The sequence below is a fragment of the Lactuca saligna genome, chromosome 2 (genome assembly GCF_052625555.1).
Source record: "Lactuca saligna cultivar CGN05327 chromosome 2, ASM5262555v1, whole genome shotgun sequence".
Taxonomy (NCBI): Eukaryota; Viridiplantae; Streptophyta; class Magnoliopsida; order Asterales; family Asteraceae; genus Lactuca; species Lactuca saligna.
Window position 1 is genome coordinate 48968094 of NC_136418.1, and position 24491 is coordinate 48992584.

The window sequence follows — 24491 nt, forward strand, 5'->3', positions numbered from 1 at the left end:
GACACGTCGTCGCTAAAGGTATTAGCAGCGACATCCCTAACCTTTAGCGGCGACAGGCGTCGCCGCTGTTGCCCAATCTTCTTGTAGTGCTAAAAATCAATGAGCAGAAGGGTGGGGCACAGCCAAAATTTTATATTTTCAGGCCTAATATATATAAAATTAAAGTATAGGGACCAATTGTAGTAAAAAAATCAGGGGGCCACAGCCCCCCTAGCCCTGATAAAGATCCGCCCTAGGTGTAGGGTATCGAATTAAAATTCGAACTTATAGCGTTTAATTAGTAGAAAAACCCAACATCTTTGATTATTTTGAACGTCACCACTTTAGAACTTTGCTGACACTAGTAATAATTAAAAATAAGCTATATATTATTTATCTCAAATAAAATATTTCAATAATTCAACTAGTCACTAAAGAACACAAAGCATTTGAATAAGACAAGGGAACGTAGTATGGGAAGGCGGGAATTCATTAACGGAATCTTATAAATTCAAACTTTTTATATTATGAGACAGACAATTCAAAGTATTTATAAAGAGATGGAAACTTTCATTTGAAGAAGACCATCGGCGTCTCTTTTCTGTAGTCATCGTCATGTATTCTACTCGTACACACATGGCTTCAGTCATGGCCAAAAGGTCAATGAATCACATGGCTTCTTACATTGCCAAAACGTCAATGAAAATGGAGATAATCTCCAAAGAAATCATCAAACCTTCATCTCCAACCCCAAATCAGCTAAAAACTTTTAAACTTTCGTTGCTCGATCAACTCACTTTGCACTCATATAATCCGATCTTGCTTGTCTACGAGTCCAAAAGTCTAACCAGTAGTGCTGCTTTGAAGGAATCACTATCTAAAACCCTAATCAAGTACTACCCTTTTGCGGGTAGGCTTCAAAAAGATGGTATCACGGTTGATTGTGGTGATCATGGAGTGGTTTTTGTGGAAGCAAAGATTTTGGGGTGTGGGTTAGCTTCTTTCCTTCAAAACCCTAAGTTCGAGACACAGAAGCTACTGTTTGCTGAAGGTTTTTTGTGGAAAGGGTCATGTATAGATGAGAGTTTTTTTGCAGCTCAGGTAACATCTTTTGAAGGCGGTGGAATGGTGGTTTCTGTTTCCATATCCCATAAGGTTGCAGATGGAACGTCGGTTGCTACTTTTCTGAGTGACTGGGCTGCCATGACACGTGGCGAGGTGATACCAGCACCGATGATCCTTGCTACATCCATACCTTCTTTGGATCTTGGATTCAGGGTGCCTGAAATAGTGATGAACAAAAGTAATACTTGTGTCACAAAGAGGTACGTTTTTGATGCAAAGATAATAGCCGGATTGAAAAAATCTGTTGGTGGGTTTGTGCAAAACCCCACGAAGGTTCAAGTTGTGACTGCACATCTTTACAAATGCGTGATGGCTGCATCAATAGCTAAAACGGGTTCTTTTAGAAAATCAACATGGATTCAACTGGTGAACATGCGATCACGAATGACTCCACCCTTACCCGAAAATTCTATCGGAAACTTCAGTTGGTATTTCACAATATCAAACGATGATCAGAAGGAAACAAGTTTAAGTAATGTGGTACTTGATTTGAAGAATGGGCTCAAAGGAGTGTGTAAGGGTGGAAATAATCAAGATTTGAGTGATTGGTTGAAGGATGTTAGGGAGTTTGCAGGCAATGTAAAGGAGTTGTTTGATGATCTTGATGTTTACAGGTGTAGCAGTATGTGCAATGCATCTTTTTATGAAATGGATTTCGGATGGGGATCTCCAAAGTGGGTCAGCGTTGCAGATGTGTTAGTGAAGAACACTTTCATCTTGACTGATACACCAGATGGAGACGGTATTGAAGCCATGGTGAGTCTGGAAGAAGACGACATGAGACTATTTGAAGTCAACAACATCTCCTACCGTGACTTTGCTTCAATATCACAAATCAGGATTTAATATTGTAGAATTTTAATAATGGGATGAGTGTACTGGCTGGATTCGTTTCTAGTGGTTGATTGAATCCGTGATTTGTTGTTTATCGTTATATGTGCAGTTAAGCTGAGCAAATTTAATCCTTATAAAAAATTAACATGATTCATCATAATAATGATAATGTTTAAAAGAACAAAAGATATCATTTGAAGTTGTTTTATTATTATTTAAATAAACATTTTTAAGAGTTATTCATTAAAAGAACTACTTTATATATTATCCAAAAACCATCATTATACCACTTATCAAAGATATACCCGCTATTTCCTCTAACTCGCTAATTCGCTAGCCCACACAACTTCTTTCATTATATATTCTCATTCACTTCCTTTTACACTACCACATCTCCTCCTTCAACCCTATCAATTATTATTCGAGATGAAGCAAAGTTAATCATCTCCACGCTCCTCTAGATGGCTCTCCTTTGTTGTGTTCACACTTCCAACGACGCCGGTAAGAGGTTAATTTCATGGGGTTGCCACCACTAGAAAACTGGAAAAGCATTGATCGAACACCTTATCCATCGGTAGAGGTTGTTTCCGATAACTACTAGAAAACAAACGTTTTTGCTATAGAAAATTAGCTACACAAAATTTCTATATATAGGTAATAACTTACAAAATACCTAGGAAATGGGATGTCCAAATTTAATAACTCAATAGCTACAAATAGCTATGGAATAGTTACAGACGAAAATCCTAGGTATTCTATTAGTAATTGGCTACAAAATTGCTAGGGGAACAGCGATGAAACTAAATTCGTATGTAATTCGCTACAGAATAGCTATGGACTAACATCGAAAGAGAATGACTACAAAATAGCTACAGAATAGCTACGAAATAGATTTATTATTATTATTATTATTATTATTATTATTATTATTATTATTATTATTGTTTTATTTTTATTATTGTTATTATTATTATTATTATGTTTCATTATTTGAGTCGTAAAACTTTTTTTTATCGTTTTGTTTTTACATATTTAAAACACAAACAATTAAAAATAATAATAATTAGTATATCATGTATTAGTTTATTGGTGTTAATTGTAGCTTAAGAACAAACATAGATAGTTTTTTTTTATTATGTATCTAGTAATGGGTTATAATGATGAATACGTTTGTTTGTATGTAAGTTTATGTTATATATAACTTGATTAAAACAAAGCAATCAAAGTATAATGAAGTTGTGTAAAAAATGAAACGAAAAAAATAACATTTGACCTTTGAAAAAAAAAACCGTAGATAATCTATAGTTAATACCTACGGATTACCTACCGACAGGGCCGACCACGAGATTAAGAGGGTCATGTGCAAATTAGGAAAAATAGGCCCTAAGACTTATAAAATATAAAATAATATAGAACATAAAATTCTAGTTTTTCATTCCATCTCATAATAAACTTCAAGAACAAAATATCACTCTAATATATATGAAACTCTAGTTTTTTATTTCATCCTGTAATATACATAAAATTCTTATGTTTTTCATATCCACATTCATAGTTTTTAACTCCAAAAGACATACCATAGAAAGGAAAAAAAACATCACTTATTGCAAATTTCTTTTTCTTCTTTGATTTTTAGATTTCTTGCACTTGATCAACCAAGCCAAAACTGATTAAACTGAAATATATAAAATCAAAATAAGAAAGAAAGAAATATAAAATTTTGAAATGTATAAATCACAAATATAAAAATATAAAAGTTAAATAAGATTTATTGAATTACCTCTTAAAATTTTCTTAAGCAACAACCAAGAACAAGGATAATGTGACAGCCAACACAAACAAATCTCTTCAGCAACACTATAATGGTAACGGTTAATCATAAACTCAAAAGAAAAATTTACCACATTAAGCAACAAAATCAGAACAAAAAGATAAGTAAAAATAGAAGACAATAACCTTGGAGACTTGAAGAATCAAGAATGAAATCCAAATTCATGTTGACAAGAACATCGTAGCTCCAATCACTAAATGAAAATCTGAATCGTTTGAGGAAAATCAGGAAGCAAGACAGGAACAGTAAACAAAGTTGGGTTTTTTTTGCTAAGATATAGTCCTGATGAACTTGAGTATTTATGGAGTTAGGGTTTTGAGGTTGTAAGATAATAGCAGGGCACACATGGAAAAATCATATTACCAGGAGAAACCAAATGTCTTCACTCTTCATGCGTAAAATCCAACATCGAGAAACCAATCGTTGGATAAACTTCAATTTAATTTCCTGCTCCATTTGATGCATACGTCTGCTCTGTTGTTGTATACATTGGACAAACAATAACCTAAAAACTAATTTGGGCGTGCACAAAATTTTGGGCCCTATTAAAGAGTGGGCCCTATTCAATGGCACTTCTTAAACTCCCCTAAGGCCAGTCAAGCCTACCGATTACCTATATTTGTAGGTAATCCATATGTATTTACCTACAAATTACCTACAGTTGTTTTTGTATTTTCTTTTTTTTGAGGGTCAAATGTCGTTTTTTTCATTTCAATTTTTTTCACAACATCATTATACTTTCATTGCTTTGTTTTAATCAAGTTATACAGAACATAAACTTGCATATAAACGTATGCATCATTAGAACCCATTACTCATTTAGAACTTATTTATTTATTTATTTAAATCAACGTTATTTTCTATTCACAAATAAAAATAAGTACACATATTTACATATACAACATATGTATGTATTATGTTTAGTATATCATGTATTTGTTTAATGATGATAATTGTTGCATAAGAACAAACATAGACATGTTTTTGTATATTATATATATAGTAATGGGTTATAATGACGTATATGTTTGTATGTAAGTTTATGTTATGTATAACTTGGTGAAAACAATGCAATCAAAGTATAATGATGTTGGGAAAAAATGAAACAAAAAAAAAATGACGTTTGACCCTATAAAAATAGAAAATAATAAAAAACCGTAGGTAATCCATATGTAAATAACAACGGATTACCTACCGATTACCTATATTTGTAGGTAATCCGTAATCCGTAGGTATTTACATACAGATTACCGACGGTTGTTTATGTGTTTTTTATTTTTTGAGGGCCAAATATCGTTTTTTTCGTTTCATTTTTTTACAACATCATTATACTTTCATTGCTTTGTTTTAATCAAGTTATACATAACATAAACTTGCATACAAACGTATGTATCATTAGAACCATTACTCATTTAGAACTTTTCTTTATTTATTTAAATCAAAGTTATTTTCTATACACAAATACAAATAAGTACACATATTTACATACACAACATATGTTTAGTATATCATGTATTTGTCTTTATCTTTTGTGGATGAGACATCTAGGGTGGCGATCGTAATTTGTCTTTATCTTTTTATATATTTACTAATATTGGTTTTTTACTTTATAGTACAATGAGAAAAGCGTTCTTTTGGTATACTGTTGGAATCATATAACAAAGCCCTATCTGAAAAATACGGTGATGATCTGACTCAACATAATGTGAATGATCCTGAATTGTGGACCCAAACACAATTGCTAAGGAAAGGTAGGAAACAAAAAGGTCCTATCTATGGGGCAGGATACTCGGATCTTCACTTTCTAATGACGGGTGCATATTCTTATGAGTCAACTTTAGCTTCTGCTGACTTTGCAAAGTCACAACAGGATGTAGAACTATTTGCATAATATATTATAGAGAAAAAAAATCAAGTAAAGAGGTAGCTAATATCGATGAAAAAAATATGTTGATATTGGTAAGGTACATTGTTGTTACAGGTGAAAATTGAAATATGTTGCCATTATTAATATTAGGTAAAGTGCATTGTTCTTATAGTTGAAAATGATACTATGTTGCTATTATTAAATTAGGTAAAACATAATGCTATAATGGGTGAAAATTATAGTATGTTGCTATTTTTGATATTAGGTAAAGTAAATTGTTGTTATTGATAATAATTTAAGTACATTGATATTATGAATTGGAAATGTAAAGTACAATGCTGTAATTGATAAAAATATATTATGTTATTATTATGCATATTAAAAGTTATTATTATGGATATTAAAAACAATGTACATTGTTATTATGAGTAGTGTGTTTTTGTATTGAATTAAAAGTAAAGTACATTGCAATCATGGTTTAAAGTTGAATTACATTTACTAATTGTATGTGTTTATCTTGCTATATTTAGGTAAATGAGTTGTGATAGCAAGTATCAAACATGCAACAAGCCATGGATGAAAAGCAAGGTGAAATGAATTTGCAAATGCAACAAATGCGAAATGAAATTGGAATTGCAAGTGCAACGACAATTGGCGGCCTTTATGAAAAAAATCAATTTGTTCGGTAATCCACCAAGTAGTTCTTAGTTTTTGTTTTAAAACACTTAATGAATGTTATGTTATTGACTAGTTCTTAGCTTTTATAATGGTATTGGTATTGTAATGGTATTTTGAGTATTTGAATGTATGAATGGTATGTTATTGACTATTTTAATGTTAATGAATGTAATGGTATTTGACTATTATTTTAATTATTTATTTGGTTTTTTAGCAGAAAATTTGAATATTTTTTAAATTATAAATTTAATAGAGCAATAGATTTTTGACTGAATTGTAGGAAATAAATATTCTGTAGGAATTATAAATTTAATATAGCAATAAAAACTGGTAAAAAAATCATAGAAAATTTGTAAGAAATAAATATTATGTAGGAAATAAAATCCAATAAAGTATGTAGGTAATCTATAGCAAAAGTAGTTGGTAGTATTTCGTAAGAAAAGATGTTGGTAGGTATTTTGTAGGAAAAAGATGTTGGTATGGATTCTGTAAGAAAATCAGTTTGTAGATATTCTGTAAGAAAATAATTTGCATGTATTTTGTAGGTGTTTCATAGGTAAATAACTCGTAGGTAATATGTAGGTACTCCGCAGTTAACGTGTTCCGTAGGTATTCCGTAGTTAAATTTGTAACAAAATATTCCATAGGAAATGCGTAGGTAGGTTTGTAGCTAATTTGTAGGAAAAATTACCCACGAGGGTTTTTCCTATAACCCGTTTTTTGTAGGAAATTTGGATGGAAGTGGGTTGGTAAAAACCTCATTGGTAAATATCACGAACGGTTGATTTTGTGACTGATTAATGACGGACACCGACTGTCATACATTGACATGATAAATGTTTCAGTCACTATTCCGTCGGTAAAATCATTTAAAGAAAATCGTATAAATATAAAAAATCCAGTTTTTTTTAACACATGTAGAAGAAAAAAACAAATACATTAAAAAGTCTAATAATAGTCTAGCATAAGTAATTAAACATCCTAATAATAAGTGTCAAACAAAATACATGCAATCTACATACAATTATAAATTGTTTTAGATTAGAAACAAAATATTTATTTTAGACAAAACTTCAAAAATGGTCCCTGTGGTTTTCAGATATATTAAGTTTAGTCCCTAAGTTCAAAAAACCTCACAGATAGTCCCTGTGGTTTCAAAACTTTTAACATTTGGTCCTTCCGGCTCACTCCGTTAGCATTTCACCGTTAACTCATTTTTAATTTATATTGCAGGGGTAATTTCGTTATTTCAGTTGTAACCTTCTCTCTTTAAAAGAAACTGCATGTCCGGTTTTTGGGCAAACCCTTTACCTTTATCAGTCGTCATCTCTCTTCTCCCTTCCACTGTTGCTCGACCGTTGCACCCTTCACGACATCCAATCGCTTCTGATTCAAAGATGGTGACTTGCAGATGTGGGAATGAAGTAATGAAGATCACTTGATGGACGAATTGTAACCCTGGAAGACAATTTTAGAACTGTACAAGATGTGGGTTCCTTCGATGGTCTGATCCTCCTATGTGTGCTTGGGCATTGGTGGTGATTCTAGGTTTGATAAGATCAATGAACCGATTGGAAGAGAGGGTTGTCATTGCAAGTGCAGAATTGTGGAACTACCAGCTGGTGTTGTTTTATTCATGGGTGTTTTTTTTTGGTATTATTTTAATCTCTAAGTATCTTGTGAACATTTTGATGGTAATGGAGTTTTGGTTTTTGGTTTGTAACCATTGCAGGGGTTTTTTTTATTCTATCCGAATAGGGGTTTTTTTGCTTTCAGTTTATGTAGGAGGTTTTGGAATTGGTGTTGTTGTATTTGGTTTATGTATCAGATTAATGTGTAATGGAGTGGTAATGGTAATGGTAATGGAATGTAGTTTGTAATAGTTGATTGTTCAATTTCTTGAATGTTTTTGAAATGCAATTGTTAAGTGTATTGTAAATGCTCATTTAAGAATGTTTTGATTTGCAATTGAAATGTACAATGTTATTAATTGATCTGTGAAGGGTAGTACACAAAACAAATTAATTCATTACCAAAATGTGCATACTGCATACACACCATTACATGAAAATTTTTAAAGTTCTTAACACAACCATCATACTAAGTTTCAAAAGACCTACAACACAAGCTTAACTTAAGTTTCAAAAGACCTACAACACAAGCATTACATGCAATTCCTGAAAAGTTCTTAATACATCTTCAAACAATTACACATGACTTTAGTTTCAAAAGACCTACAACACTAGCACCAGGTCCAACTACTAACAATACTATTCAGCCCCCTCCAACTTCACAACTGTCTCCCTGCCCTTTACATGTTCTGGAATTGTTCCCTTTGTTATGACACTTAGAACAAGTGACTGCCAGATATTTCCTGCTCAATCTACCAGGTTGGCTGTTTGGCTCATCAACACCCCTGCTTCTCTTCTTCTTAGGCCTTCCATCCTACACATATTGATACACAATAGTTAAAATTGAATTCATTCCATGTTCACATGTTTACTATATAATTGGTCTACTTGAAATACAAACCTGTTTTTTATGTTTTGGTGGAAGTAAAGTGAATGGGCAGTCACTTTTAGGCCACATTGAACGTCGATTCAATGGATCAGTTTTGTTGAAATACATGGCTTTCCATGTTGATAACCTATAGCAAGGATGGACCCATTCATCAACATGTGGGGCATTTTCACCATTTTCAATTTTGTCCCATATAGCACAAACAACATATCTACATGGGAAACCTGTAATCTCCCAAAACCTACAACTTCAACGTTGGTCATTCAAGTTTACCACATACTGGTCTTGCCATGTGTTTGCCACTGGGTACTTTCCTGTCCCATTGTATTTAGCCACATACTTAGCTGCATCAGTCTTAATCTTTTCAAACACTATAGTTGCAGTAAGGGTTAGAAGTCCTTCACACTTATCTATTTCCTTTTGCACCACACATAACCTATTCATGAGATACTCTCTAATATACTCTAAGCAAGTGATAATAGGTTTATCCCTACCTTCATCTAGCTTAGAATTAAATACCTCACAAAGGTTATTCAACAAAAAATCATTTTGTGCCTTCCGGAATAATAGATATTAAGAGAAGACAATTACACAATTAGTAAACACACAACAAGGAAGATTAACATTTATCAATAAATTTCTAGAAACTTACCACTAAAGTGAGATTTAGACCAAGTGTTTGATGGGATCTTACACACCCAAGCATGAGCCTCTTCATTGATCTTCTTCAACTCATGCATTACTCTGTTAAAATGATTGACTGTTGTTGCTCTACCACACTCCCAAATATGGTTACTTAAGTCTTTTCCTTTCCACTGTTTCTTCATGTTTTCCTGGATATGCCTCAAACAAAACCTATGTTCTGCACTAGGGAATACCTTCTCCACTACTGGTATTATTCCCTAAACAAAAGTCAATGTATGCAACATCAGTTACCCAAATGTATTTAGAAATGACACTAAAAAAAAGTTAGGTGATACACACCTTTTGTCTATCAGAAATGAATGTAAAGTTTGAAAATGCTCCCAGATCCAGATCTTCTCCTAACAGTTCCAAGAACCAGGTCCAACTACTTGTTGTTTCTGTCTCTACCACTCCATATGCTACAGGGTATATGCCATTGTTTGAGTCCAACCGTACACCAGTTAACACTTGCCTAGGGTAAGGGCCCTTCATGAAAGTACCATCTAGACCTAGAAAATCTCTTAACCCGGATTTGAATCCTAACTTTAATGAACCCAGACATACATATATTCTTCTAAAAGTTATTATGGTAATAGGCAGGGAGGTTTCTAGATACACATCAAACTGAACTGTTGTACAAGGATTAGTGTTGAGTAGCTCCAACACATAATCCCTCAAAAATCCATACTGTACTTGGTAGTCCCCACTAATGACACGTTTAGCCATTGACTTTTCCCTAGCAACCTTTTGCAATGACATTCCTACCTCTAGTTTCTTGCACAACTCTTCGTGTAAAGCTTTCACTGGAATTTTAGGGTTACTCTGAATTTGTTGAACAATTAAGTTTGTTATGTATCTGGAAGTGCAAGCTTTAACTGCCCTTGTTCGCAAACATATGTGCTCATCCTGTACTATTTTCACCAACCAATCCCGATTTTCATTAGCCCTCAATATTTTGACTGCCCATGGACATGTACCTTTATTAGCAATTACATCTTTACCCTTGCATTTTGCCCTACTTCTAGTTGAGGGACCACCACCATCAACTACTTTAGATGGCTTACTTACAAAACCTTTACATTTCACCCTAATCCGGATTTTGTCATTTTTTGCTAGCTATAAACACCTCCTTGTTGCTGCAGTGTGTGAGTTCATGTAGTTTTTAACATCACGCTTGATTTTGAAGACCTGGCCAATCTGAAATGGTTTTACATGAGCCTCTCCATGTGAGCATGTACTTGACTTACTCAATTATTTTAGCAGTCTCTTCTTATCATCTTCATGAAAATCCCGCAAATTGATAATCATCAGTGGCAATAACTTCCAAATCATCATCAACCATGTCATTCCATTCATCTTTTGAATGATTGTTCAAGATTCCATGTTCATCTACATCAACCACATTATGGAATTCACTCATGTCTACATCTACATCAAATTGTATGTTAGACTCATCCACATTATACTCATTGTCATCATAATCATCTCTACTATCCTCAGAACCATGGCCACTCTCATAATAGAATGGCTCTCCACTATCATCACTCACCATAATCTCTAGATAATCCACTTCTGGTTGTTGTTCAACTGAAGTTTGAACATTAAACTCAGCATCATAATCAACATAAAGTGAGTAATCCTCTATAAATGGTTCATAGTCATCAATTGTTGCAGTATTAGCTTCATCATCAGCTTGGCAGCTTGGTTCCTATATATGGTAAGTTCCCAATGGTTCTTCAGTTTCAACTGCACTAGTGATCACTTCTTGTTGAGTTTCAATTTCATGATTCACCACTTCCTCTTGAATGACATGACTTTGTTTGCTAGCTTGTGACCTTATAAATGGCAGAATACTTTTTGAGCAATCATGCCCTTCATCTACATCTAATACTTGTGACTGCTCATAATCAGGGTTCATAGACTTGTTTAGATCAAGCTTTCTACTACATGATCCGGTTTCTCTCCTACAAGGTTTCGTTCTATTCATTTCAGGTGACACACTATCAGGCTCCAACTCATCAATAACAACTTTAGAATGAGACTTGTAATAACTAGCTACCCTTGTCTGGCCAGTTTCAATATACACCCTAATAAGTCTATGTTTAGGGACATATGATACAATTTTAAGTACATCTTGGTCATTACCTAAAGGCAATAAGCCATACTCCAAAGGGTATTCAGGGATACAGAAATGGTAGTAAAGGGTTTGCTCAGTTTTGTACCCTAGTTCTCAGATCATGTCGTTAATCTCATGAACTGAAAATAAATCAGTGTCAACATCATCTACATATGCTACAAGACCATCAACGTATTTCCTTCCAGGTGCTTTGGTGAAGACACCACTGTAGTGTATCTTCAATGTGAAATAGTTGTCATATCCTTCTGCAAACACAAAAAAAAAAAGAGTAAAATCAAGATTTCTCTACGTGAACACAACCAACCAAGAAAAAACAAGTTTTGTTGTAGCATTGTACCGTATCTTTTTCATAAGTCCTCCACGGTTACAATTTTTTCTCGAAAACACCATATTGATAGCACCACTGCAATTCCTACAGCTTAAAACCCTAAATCCCAATTTCTGTTCTTGCTTCTACGATGAGAATGAACCTGATGAATACAAATGTAACTGAATACAGATGTAACTGGTTATCTTCTTGGGAGAGGGATGGGTAGTGACGTGCAAGCAATAGGTAATCATTTCATATTAAAGAGAGAATGTTACAACTGAAATGACGAAATTATCCCTGCAATATAAAATCAAAAATTAAGTTAACAGTGAAATGCTGACGGACTGAGACGGAAGGACAAAATGTTACATGTTTTGAAACCACAGAGACTATCTATGAGATTTTTTGAACTTAGAGACTAAACTTGATTTTTTCGAAAATCACAAGGACCATTTTTGAAGTTTTGTCTTTATTTTATTCGGCTGACTTCCAGGTGGATTGCTTTGGTAGAAAAAAGTTGTCCTTGGACTTCAAATAATGCTTGCTTCTTTGCATTTCATCTATTTTCAATTCCCTTTGCACTTCCCTTTCTGCTTCGATTTCCTGAAGGCTAGCCATTTCTCTACGCAACCTTTCTAACTAAGAATGGTAAGAAAACATATATAGTAATTAAATCGACTAAAATTTTAAACCGTCATAACAATGTACTTTAGTTTATTATAGGAACATGTTATAAATTTAATCAGTAATAAAAACATACTATACTTTTTATCCTATATAACAATGTACTCATAATAACAACATAGTTTAACTTTTTGTCCATTATAGTAACCAATGTACTCATAATCGCGACATACTATTGCTACCGGAAAGCTCCTTATTAGTGACCGATTTTTAGTGACGACCGAACATTTTGTCATTAACAATATCATTTTGTCATCATATATTAATAATTATTGAATTTTAGTACTGCTAAATATTTAATGACTATTATTATATATGAAGGTCTTCATTTACAAGTCACTAAACTATAAAATAAAATTAAAATAATTTTTTTCTAACATAATAATAAGTATTAGTGGTCACTGCATTGAAGATTTAATGACCAAAAATAATATTCACTACATTGGATATGCTTAATGATAGAAAATAATGGTCTTGGAGACTTAGTGAGAAAAGTAACAGTCACGACATTGTAGGCTTAATAGAAAAAAAATGATACACACTACACGAAGACCAAGTGACCAAAAATAATGGTAATTAAATACTTTTAATTTTTGGAACCTATCTAAGGTTTCCTAATAACTTTTACCGATGAAAGTACAAATGCTAACATAAAAAAATGAGAAATAATCTAATAAAATCACTGTGACTATCACACCTAACAAATGGAAATATAACGAGGACCATATTGATATTTAAGTTTTAAAAAAATGGTGAAATGTGTGAAACTAAAGTCGTTGGGGGCCAAACTTCAAAACTTAAAATGTTTAGGGGCTAATTGTGCAGTAATAAAAAGACACAAACACCGTCATCGTCGATAAGCTGACGAGTGGATAATCTTCGCCACATGCCCTTCACTTTCTTCGACACAATAATCATGACGGACGTAGTAAAAATGTCGAAATAGTCAAAAAAAAAAAAAAAAAACGTCGGAAGTTTGAATACATACTCAAACGTCGAAGTCCTTTGAAACATGATTATTAGCATACAATTGACCAGGAGAAATCTCTCTATGCGCTCCGTATCCTCCATAAGAAAGGGATAAATCGTCGACATCTTCAAGAGACTGTAACATATAAAAACATCTCTTACTCCATTTATTCGAATATCTAGCACATCGAACATCCTCCTTTATTTGGTTAACTACTGATTATTTGAATTATTCGTGAAATTGAAAGGCGTTTAAATATTCTTCATGCTGTTTAATCTTGTATGTGGAGTTTCTTTCCTCTTTGAATTTTGGTATTCATCTACTGCCTTGGAGCTATCGTCCCGACATCTATGGACTGTCATTTATCTTCTCCCCCATTAAATGGCATGTGTACAACAGTTGTTCGACAATATGCTTACAAGAAATGGGAGTATATTTCTACTGGGGTCTGCATCTCGTTGGACTTATTTTACATAATGTTTGGCCACTTCAAGTTGATCGTAAGGTTTCTAGAACGATTGGTTATACCTGAGTATGCCTCTTTTTCCCTCTCTGTTCATAATCGATGACCTCTCTCTAATTTGAAATTTTACTGTCTTTGGTGATTTCATGTTGTTTATTGCTGGACAACCCCTCTTCAAATTTTGGGTGAAATTATTTTGCTAATCATAGGAGTAACTGGCCCAATTAATATTATACAAAAATAATGTTTTTTTTTTTTTTGGATAAGTTTCTTGATTTGCTATGAAAATGGTAATTTATGTATTAGATGATGAAAGGACAACTGAAATCAGGTACATTAATTATTCTTTAGTGGAGGAAACATGCAGTACATTGTCAACAATGGAATTAGATGTTGAAATTTGATCATGGATGGTTTTACGCTACTAATTTTAGGTAAAATTTTGTTTTATCTGCTAATATTCATGACAACAGTAAATCTTGCTTGTTTAGGTAGCTTCATTGTAATTTCATGATAATTTATGTTTAGTTCTTCAAATTTGATGTCTTTGACAAGCATCTCTATGTGCATCCTTATTAAATCTTATCCACTTTTTATTAAGCTTTTGTTTTCCAGAAATAAGTTTGAAATTTCAATTTTTATTGAACTGTTGATAATATCCAAATAATACTTTTCGAAATTGTATTTTTTTTTTTATAAAGATTTTGGGGTTTTCTATGTGGTGATTGAATTTAAATTCTTCTTTTGAAAAGCGCAGCAGCTTGCCATGGAAGATGCTGATCATAGAATGTCATAAGAGCCCTTCATCATCTATGTTGTTTTTAGAAACTTTGGTTCTTAAATGACGATCCAGCAAGCATCTCAAAATCAAACTAGAAAAAAGCCAAAATAGGGGGTGGGGAAATGGGCATTTGGGGATCGAAATACATTGGAATTTGATGATGATGAGAATTAGGAAGAGATCGGAATAATGGGGAGGGTATGTTATCTTTATTTGTTACTGGAGTACAACCAGAAAGTATAGACAACATCAATGACTCCTGAGGGTTTGTTATCTTTGTTTGCTATTTTATGATTTTGCGACACACATTTTAACATAACTCAAATGCTACATCGATATCACAAAAAAACGTTGCTTAAACACCTGTCACAACGCACAAGCCTGAAAACCTCGTTATATACGCACACGCCATTATCAGTTGAAATACTTTGTCCATATGACACTTTATGCATTTGGGATTGTGTTTGTTTGTATTAATATGAATTTTCTTTAAGTATAAGTTATTTGCATATTTGTTTTTAAAAGAAATTATAAATATGTTGGGACTATTCGGTACAAAATAAGGGCATTATTTTATTATCTTGCCTTGGGCATCATAAACGAATGGACCGGCCCTGGGAGCATGTAGTGTGTTTCCTTTGTAAAAACACTTGGGCTATGTAGTAAGATGTAAAGATTCACAAAATTCCTAGTTTGACCTTGGATCACTAAAGGATCAATTAGGTGCTTCCACTTGATTATTTAAAGTTAGGTTATTGATATTTAGAGGTTAAATGATTGAGCTAAGTTTATTAACTTAAATAGCTTTAGTGGGAGTTATTAGTGTTAATTATTATTTTTTATTATAATAATATAGGTGTTCCATAACCATTTTATATCTCATAACAACTCAATGAATGATAGTCTACACCTGAGGAACTGTTCCTGGACCCTTCCTACACTTAGAGGAGCTTGTTAGATGTTAGCATACAAAGTTTGATATGAGTTCATTACCAAACAATACATTTTCTTATCTTATTTTTATGACTTCAATTTCCTTTTTCTTATCTTATTTTTATGACTTCAATTTCCTTATTATGCTATATCATATAATTATGTGGTGTGAATCCTATATGTGGAGTATGAATTTATGAAAGGTATTCGATTGTAAATGAGGACAACTTTGATATTGTGGAAATGATTTTTATTATGTACTTGTACATACACTTAGGATGGGTGAGATTTGTCTATTATTAATTCGAACACTTTGTGGATTACATCTAACATTCTTGGGATTATGTCATGTACTTGTTGGGAATCCCGAATATTTGTTGGGATTACGTTTTGTACTTCTTGGGATTATCTTCCGTACTTTTTGGATTACATTATGTATGTGTTAGGATACTTTCCAGTACTTTTTTTGATTATGTTATATACTCGGGATTATATCATGTTCATTTGGTATTAGGTCTCATAGTTTTACGATTACGTCCAGTCTTTTGGGATTATGTCCTACACTTTTGGGATTACCTTGGAAATTACCACCTATTTCAACAATGTTGTTTAACAATTGTGATTGACGTGCTTAGAGTTCATGATTTTTACCCCTAGTATGAAAGGAATTATTATGAGAGTAGAGACGTGGGATATGTGAAATAATAGCATAGACATTGCATTCCACATTTGTCAATATTTGTTATATTGTTGATTTAGAAATGTTCTAATAATATATTTCTTTCCCCTAGTAATGATTATTATTAACTGTTTTATTATTTCAGATATTTTTTTATAGTTAATTTCGGGTTTGGAATATTATACTAATAGAAACTTGAGTTTCAGCTATACATTTATTCTCTAGCAAAATTTAGACTTATAGATAGGGAAATACGATAGATCTACCGTGTTTTTGATAATTATTTTATTTATTTAATATATGGAATATTAGTGAGGATTTACCGAGGGATTAGCTACGGATCTCGCAAGTATTTAACTATGCACCACTATTCCTCGCTAATCACTCGAAAAATGAAGGCACTTAGCTAGGGTTCAGCGTAGGATAAAAAATTGTGCCATCTGGTTTACGTTTAGCGAGAGAACGATGACGGAAACTTTATTTGGGGTACGCACGTTTTCTTTTTTCTCTTGCTGAAATTGGCACACCCAGTTCCATCTTCATGAAGGTGGTGTAACTTTCCTTCCCTCCAACTTTATCACTCTTGACAAAGTGTAATTAGGTTCTGCTTTATCTCACCATCTCTGTTCGAACAGATGACGACGATACTCACCCGATTCCGGCAACCTCCATATCTTTAAATCTGAAAGTATTCTTCGTTAACCTCCGATTCAGGTAAATCCCATCCCTCTTAGGTTAGTTTTAGATTAATTTCACAATATACTTCGTTAGGGGTTAATTTACCGTGAAACTTTCTGGTTAGTGTGTTTCGTAGCCATATGAAATGCCTTCTTCGTTATCTGCAAGTTAGTTTCAGGTCTACCATCGATTGCATCTATATAAGAATAGACACTTAGAATTAGAACTAGAGTTAGGGCTTGATTCATCATAGTTTGTGATGCAGCTAGGCCCCGTCAAGACCCGAGCCCATCGAGTTAGGATCCGATTGAAAGGGAATCACGTGGGAAATCAAAGTTTAAAATTAGTTAGTGGTTATTAGTTTAGCTCTTAATAATCGTGAAGGGTAGTTCCCTTTTTCAGGGGTAGTTTTAGCCTATTAATTGTTTGGTTTTCTATAGGGCGTTGGCAGGGCATTTTGGACGAGATAAAACGTTAAAACTCGTAAAAGAACGTTTTTTTGGCCAAAGATGAGTGTTGCTGTCATGCGGATTGTTGATCGCTGTCGAACATGTCATGTTGCCAAAACACATCGATCAAATGCGGGTCTCTACACACTATAAAAAGAGTGTCATTTAGTGGCACACAAAAAGTGTCATTAAAAACACAAAAAGTGTCACTAAAGGATGTCGAGAGAATCAGCGGCATAAATAAAAAGTGTCACTAGAAGCGCTCCCACTAAAACCCTTTAGTGGCATTTTTCCGTTTTGACGTTGCAGCCTTTTAGGGCTTTAGTGGCACTTCTTTAATTGCCATAGTAGAAAATTAGTTTTTTTTGTGGCATATATTTTGTGCCGGTAAATACCATTTTGAAATTGTAATCAATGTTACTTTTAGTGGCACTTTTTCAATTGCCACAATACCAAAAAAAAAAAAAAAAAAAAAAAAAAAAACCATAATTTATGACATTAATACTCATGCAATTCTAAAATTACACTACTAATAGTGACACATTTTTTAGCTATTATATGATATAAAAAGGCTAATTACAATTATAAACCATCGAAAATAATAAAAAATCAATTGTTTTTCATCAATGTCAAACAAGTATAAATGCCGAAACACATAGATGCTAAAAATAAAATATCTAAACAAAAGAAAAAAAAAACTTTAAACTTAATTGCCTTTGAACTTCTTCACCAAACTTCATGTTATCTTGAACAACCTCATAATGAATAAATACGAATAATCCCTGTTAGATACACAAATAAAGATAACTCAAAATACACTTATATAAGATATATTTAAGAAAGTAAATAATTAAACGTTGAACACAAATCAACTATGTATATAAGAACAACCGTAGAAAGAAAAGATAAAAATGATTACCATTGTTTGATGACTTTCAGAAGACGATATTTGGTGGATCTATAACAAATTAATGAAAACATCGGTCAGCACTACTACAACATAGGGTAAATGAATAAAAAAAGAATCAAATGGTAGATGACATATGTACCTATATTTTCATATTGCTAATAACTTCGGACATGTTTGGAGTATGCCATTCCAACACATTTGAAATATCATTAGATCCTTTGGTACTTGTAGAGTCACTTGAATGGCTTGTAGGGAAGCCTACATAAGAAAACAAATTTTAAAAAGATTGCCACTATTAATTTTTGGGAACTACTCATGTTCCATGTCTTAGTGTTTTGACCTCGTGCCTTCTTTCGGCACCTAATTATAAAAAATAGTAAAGTACATTAGATAAACATCAATTAAAGGCTAAAAAAGTATGTATTAAGACACCATATATGCAAAGTATACAAATGGGCCATTTTGTAACTCTATAGTCATACAGTAATCATTTCAGTAATTTTACAGTCAGAAATTTTTTGTAATTTTGCAGTCAAACAGGGACCATGTCTGATATTTTACTTTCAAGCAAGATTAAAGCACTAATATCATATAAATTGGCTATTAGAAATCAAATATATAATTTACAGATATAAGGCAAATTGACACTACCTGTAACAACATGATGATAACTCTTCACAAAAGAACATGTCATTGCCTTTTTTAATGATTCGTGCTATGCAAATGAGTAAATTTAAACAATCTTGCCAATGACATTACAACTTTTTTGGCTAAAACTTTACAAAAAAAAGTCTAATCTTAATTCATTTCTAATAAATATATATTAGAATTTAGGGTCAATGTATATGAATTAAAATGTAAACTATGACAATGGAACATAATAAAGAATGATGAAATTTTATTTCCTCACCATTTCAACCCATGAATCTTTATGATCTGGATTTCACATTTTAGAGATAAGCTCCATCTACAAACAGAGAGGGTAGATTAGTTTGTATATATTTGAAAGTAATAAACTTTTCAAAATTTGTCATTAAATACCTAGATTTGGATAGTCATCTTAAAATCATAATCACACGAGACATACGATATCACCATATGGGTCTGTGTAAAATACAAAGGAAATTAAAAAGAACAGAAAATAAATAAATAATAAATTAATTTTATGATAGTTAATACCCTCAAAAACAAAAACATAAAAAGATTGTATGATGATTAAAAGTTAAGGGTCCTTGTTCTCATAGTTGGCAGTCAAGACATATCTTTTTCAACAGAACCTTAAATATATAGAATAACTATATGGAATGGAAGAAAATAATCAATGTGTAAATGAAAATAAATCTAAGCATCATAGAATGGAGATAAAAACATATTATGATAGTGGGCAAATATAGAATAACTATATGGAATGGAAGAAAATAATCAATGTGTAAATGAAAATAAATCTAAGCATCATAGAATGGAGATAAAAACATATTATGATAGTGGGCAAAAGTACGTACATCAAAACAAACAAACTAAAAAGCTTGAAAATAAATTTCATCCTTACTTTTTTCTTTCATGCTTCTGGCCCACATATTTAGAATCCTTGGTTGTAGAAACAACTTATTATAAATTAAAACAAAGGCCTTTCTAATAAAAACTAAAAAGAGAATTTGATCTCACATACGTACTCAAATCATTTATGTTTAAGGTGAAATTTTAAAAAGGAAAAATATTCATGGAACACTTCAAGCTTAAAGAACATAGAACTTTCCTTATGCATTGAATATAGGTTAGCAAGGCAGCCAATGATAGAATGGTTAATAGTGTGAGGAACATCCTTGTGTGATCAGATGACTGCAACATGACTACAACAACAACATAGACATGGCAACCATAGTTAACATAAGTATGTAATCACATAATAATCCGAAAAGTAACCAACTTGAGATCAGATGCACCATGGTCTTCGAATGACATGCTTCTTTGTGAAAACGCGAGCTTTTTATCCCGAACAAAGTCTGATTGAGATCTTTGAGGCATCACCAACAAACCCAAAGTAAATGCATCCTGCCTAGAACACATCAAATTCACTCAAGCAACAATTTATTAGAAAACAAGATTAATATCAGTTGATAATTTGTAAGTTTGCTCCGAGTTCCAACATGAAATGTTTTTTATCGGTTCGATTTTCTAACTACATGTTTAAAATTCTACTACCAAAGTTCAGTTTTTATGCTCCTCACACCAACTTAACCTGTCACACAATTGACTATTCTTTCCAGATACCATGGTTATACAGGAAAAATGTCCTTAAAAAGAAATAATGATATATATACATCATTTCTGATTGCTTGTAATTCATCAAACACTATTGTTTCTTCTCTGAGGCATTTCGTCAAACAGTTAGCACAACTGTTACATATATTCTACACAATACAAAAACATTAGAAGATATGGTCCACGTTCATCAGAATCTACAGTTGGCTATAATTTCTTAAGCAATAACAACCTAGTGTTGTTATTACAAGATTGAGATGAATAAATGCACGCCTCGAAAACTAACCTGATATGCATGTTGTCGTTCATCAGAATCCACTAGTGCTAGCGGAGAATCCAGAAGCACGCCATCATTCAGCTCCTTATTATACATTCACGATATTGCCGCTCTCCGAAAACTACTCTTAGCAAAATATTATCGTCGATTCCAATCCCTTTCTTTCACTTCCTCTTGAACAACCATTATTGATATCCATCGATGATATGATGAAATTAGTAGACAACGGGTTTTTTCTTCGCGTTCATCACGATCGATTACTAATAATGACATACCTTAAAATACATCGAAGACTTATAATTTTGAAATTGAAAATTAGGGTCATACTCAAATTAGAACCATACTCAGACTTGGGAAAATAAGTTCGAAAATGAAATTTAAGGGAAAGTAGGTGAGAAGTTAAAATTTTGATTTACTTCGATAGATAGAATTAAAAATGAGGAAAATTGAAATTAAGTTTATGATGTTGGTATGATGCTGTGAGCATTAGAATGCCATTGATTAAGCAGAAATTCAATTTTTTAGTGGCACAAAAAAAAGTCGGTCAAATCACATAATAATATTTTAATGGCATATAAAAAATGACACAGAAAATAGTTTTTAGTAGCATTTTACATTTTTATGCCACTAATAAATATTAATATTAGTGACATAAATTTATAACTGCCATTAAATCTATTAACTTTATTGTGGCACATAAAATATGTCACTAAAAACTTACTATAGTGGCATAAAAAGATATGTCATTAAAAAGGTGTGCCACTAAATAACATTTTGTTTGTAGTGACAGGCCGTTACCTAGAGGGCTCATGGGAAGATGTTAGCCTCAATTTCGTGGTAGGACTTCCCCGCATGCAACGGCAGAAAGACTCGGTCATGGTCGTGATGGATAGGTTCTCTAAAATGAGCCATTTTGTTCCATGCGCCAAGACCTATAATGCTAGTCTAGGTGGCTCGTTTGTACTTTACGGAGATTGTGAGGTTGCATGGTGTGCCTAAGTTGTTGACTTTTGATCGGGATGTGAAATTCGTGAGTCACTTTTGGCGTACGTTGTGGAAGCGGTTGGGGTCCCGACTTCACTTTAGTAGTGCGCACCACCCGCAAAGTGATGGTCAGACAGAGGTTACGAATCGAAGCCTTGGAAATTTGCTACGGAGTCTTGTGGGGTCGAATCCAAAGCAATGGGAATTAGTACTTCCTCAAGCTGAGTTCGCCTATAACAGGTCCACGCATCGGTCAACAGGGATGAGTCCTTTTCTTATTGTGTATGGTAGAAATCCTTTCACGCCTTTGGACTTGGCCCCCTTACCTGCTGCTGAGTACTTTAGTGCTAAAGGGGAAGAGAGGGCGGATCAGATTAAGAATATCCACAAACAGGTGCGCGATCAAATCACCAATAACAATATTGTGTATCAAAGGAGGGCCAATTTGCGACGTAAGAAGGTGGTGTTTGAGGAGGGTGATCTCGTGTGGATCCATCTTAGCAAGGATAGGTTTCTTGGGGGTCGAGCAAGTAAGTTACAGCCCCGTGCAGATGGACCATTCAAGGTATTGAAACGGATCAATGATAACGCGTACAAGATAGATCTACCTGGGCACTATAATGTGTCGGCCTCGGCCACATTCAATGTTGCAGATCTATCTCCGTTCCTCCCTGAGCAGGACAACCCATTTGACTCGAGGACGAGTCCTTTCAAAGTGGGGGAGGATAATGCAGCTAGGCCCCGTCAAGACCCTGGCCCGTCCAGTTAGGATCCGATTGAAAGGGAATCACATGGGAAATCAACAAGTATTTTATCTTATCTTAGTTTAAAATTAGTTAGTGGTTATCAGTTTAGCTCTTAATAATCGTGAAGGGTAGTTGCCTTTTTCAGGGGTAGTTTTAGCCTATTAATTGTTTGGTTTTCTATGTTAAGTGGAGTTTTTTTGTTTTGGGTGTTGTTTGTTTTTTTGGAAAAAACCTCTTCAAACCTGTTACTGCTGCGCGGCGCAGCACACGCGCAGCACTTTTAATCTCGCAGCTGTTTGTTTTTTAGAAGCTTTCTGAGTCAAAAACCTCTGCGCGTGCTCTGTTTGGCGCAGCACTTGTACTGCCTCTTCCAACCTCTTCCAACCTCTTCTTCTTCTTATTTTATTGCTGAAATTTTGATTATATGTTATTAAAATTTTATTTCATATTTTTTTCCCTTTTTTTTCATTTATTCTTATTGAATTTATTTTTCATTTTTTTTATATTCAATAATAATAATTTCTTGATGAAATATCATTATTTTTTACTGAAAATATCTTTATTTTTTGTTGAAATATCATTCTTTTTTACTGAAATATCATTAATTTTTACCGAAATGTTATACATTATTAAATTTTACGTATTAAAAAGCTATTTTCGGTTTATAAAATTAATTTATTTTAATTTTTTAATATCTGCAGCAGTATGAAGCTGTTAAAAAAACAAACACGCTTTTAATTATAGTCTGCAGCCGTTTGGTCCACCTCTTCTACTGCAGAGGGTTGCAGAGGTGGTCCGCAGACTTCATGAATTTTTGCTTCAGAAAATCAAACAGCACCTTGGTGATGAAATAAAAGTGATTCCTTTTCCCTGAATCTTGTGCCTCGTGAATTATTCCAATTACAGGGGTAATCGCATTAGTTTGTCTTCCAGTTTATGTGAATTTAAGGATTCAGGAACCCTTACAATTTTAGGTTTTCCCCAATTCTCTTTCATATTTAGGAGGTGGCAACGTGAATTTGAGAAGAAACAGGTGGCTTATCCTTCATTATAACAAAGGAGATGTTCGTTTTCTTACTTAATGGGTACTTAATTTGGACACCTAATGACTGATTTAGTTTTCTTTTTGTGGTCTAGAATTATATACAAATCAATAAAGCCTAGCCCTAAATCAATCATAGGGTAAAAGAGAAAATAAGGTAAAAATGTTGCTTATCACTACTATTAGAAATATTCATGTTGCTTATTATCCTAATAAAACAATAACTAGTATCTAATAGTATATCAACTTGAAATTGGAATCTTTTTATGTATCAAGAAAGAAAGAAAATAAAAGGGGACAATTGCTTACAGCTGACAATCCCAAGGCTTGATGTTGCTCAGGGAAAATTTCACATGCGTATATTCACAGAAAGTTTAAAATAAAAACTTTGTAACTTTTAACATTTTTAAGATACTAAATATACCTTGTGAATTTCATGGTTTCTGTATAAAGCTATACTTGTTCCTTTGGGTGCCAACCCATATTTATGCACATCTGTTGATATAGAGGTTACTCCTTGCCTTGGACAGAAAAATCAAACGGTGGAATTGGATACCTGCAATAATTCATGAGAATCATGCAAAAGGAAGCACAGAATCTCTTTTAGCGACTTTCTTTTGATTTTCTATTTAATTTTTTTGTGAAGCAAAAAAAGCTATACCTGATTA

At 33.1% G+C, this 24491-nt stretch overlaps 2 protein-coding genes and 1 long non-coding RNA gene across 6 annotated transcripts; 1 reads left to right on the top strand and 2 right to left on the bottom strand.

The window, feature by feature from the left end:
- Positions 1-576: 576 nt before the first annotated feature.
- On the top strand, positions 577-1988 carry LOC145028868 (akuammiline synthase 1-like). Its single transcript, XM_078977581.1, has one exon. The coding sequence runs from the start codon at positions 595-597 to the stop codon at positions 1948-1950; it is 1356 nt and encodes a 451-aa protein (XP_078833707.1). The 5' UTR covers positions 577-594; the 3' UTR covers positions 1951-1988.
- Positions 1989-7563: 5575 nt separating this feature from the next.
- Positions 7564-10752, bottom strand: LOC145029687 (uncharacterized). Its single transcript, XM_078978179.1, has 7 exons — positions 10707-10752; positions 9819-10591; positions 9533-9736; positions 9115-9338; positions 8847-9045; positions 8702-8759; positions 7564-7772 (listed from the first exon to the last, which is right to left on the bottom strand). The coding sequence occupies exons 1-7, from the start codon at positions 10750-10752 to the stop codon at positions 7564-7566; spliced, it is 1713 nt and encodes a 570-aa protein (XP_078834305.1).
- Positions 10753-18199: 7447 nt separating this feature from the next.
- Positions 18200-21476, bottom strand: LOC145030933 (uncharacterized). Of its 4 annotated transcripts, none has more exons than XR_013676749.1 (6): positions 21061-21476; positions 19554-20568; positions 19423-19479; positions 18652-18770; positions 18522-18560; positions 18200-18384 (listed from the first exon to the last, which is right to left on the bottom strand). It is a non-coding gene; the product is annotated as an uncharacterized LOC145030933 (long non-coding RNA). The 4 variants fall into 4 exon arrangements; XR_013676750.1 differs by having other exon boundaries at positions 19554-20362; positions 20456-21476; XR_013676748.1 differs by having other exon boundaries at positions 19554-20362; positions 20440-21476.
- Between the last annotated feature and the right edge of the window lie 3015 nt (positions 21477-24491).

Excerpts from the sequence above, each read along its gene's own strand:
- LOC145028868 (XM_078977581.1), top strand. The coding sequence starts at position 595 with ATGTATTCTACTCGTACACACATGGCTTCAGTCATGGCCAAAAGGTCA.
- LOC145029687 (XM_078978179.1), bottom strand. The coding sequence starts at position 10,752 with ATGCTCACATGGAGAGGCTCATGTAAAACCATTTCAGATTGGCCAG. Across the intron at positions 9,737-9,818 it reads TCATTTCTGATAGACAAAAG|GGAATAATACCAGTAGTGGA; the intron begins GTGTGTATCACC and ends ACTTTTGTTTAG. Across the intron at positions 9,046-9,114 it reads GCAAACACATGGCAAGACCA|ATATGTTGTTTGTGCTATAT; the intron begins GTATGTGGTAAA and ends TTTCCCATGTAG.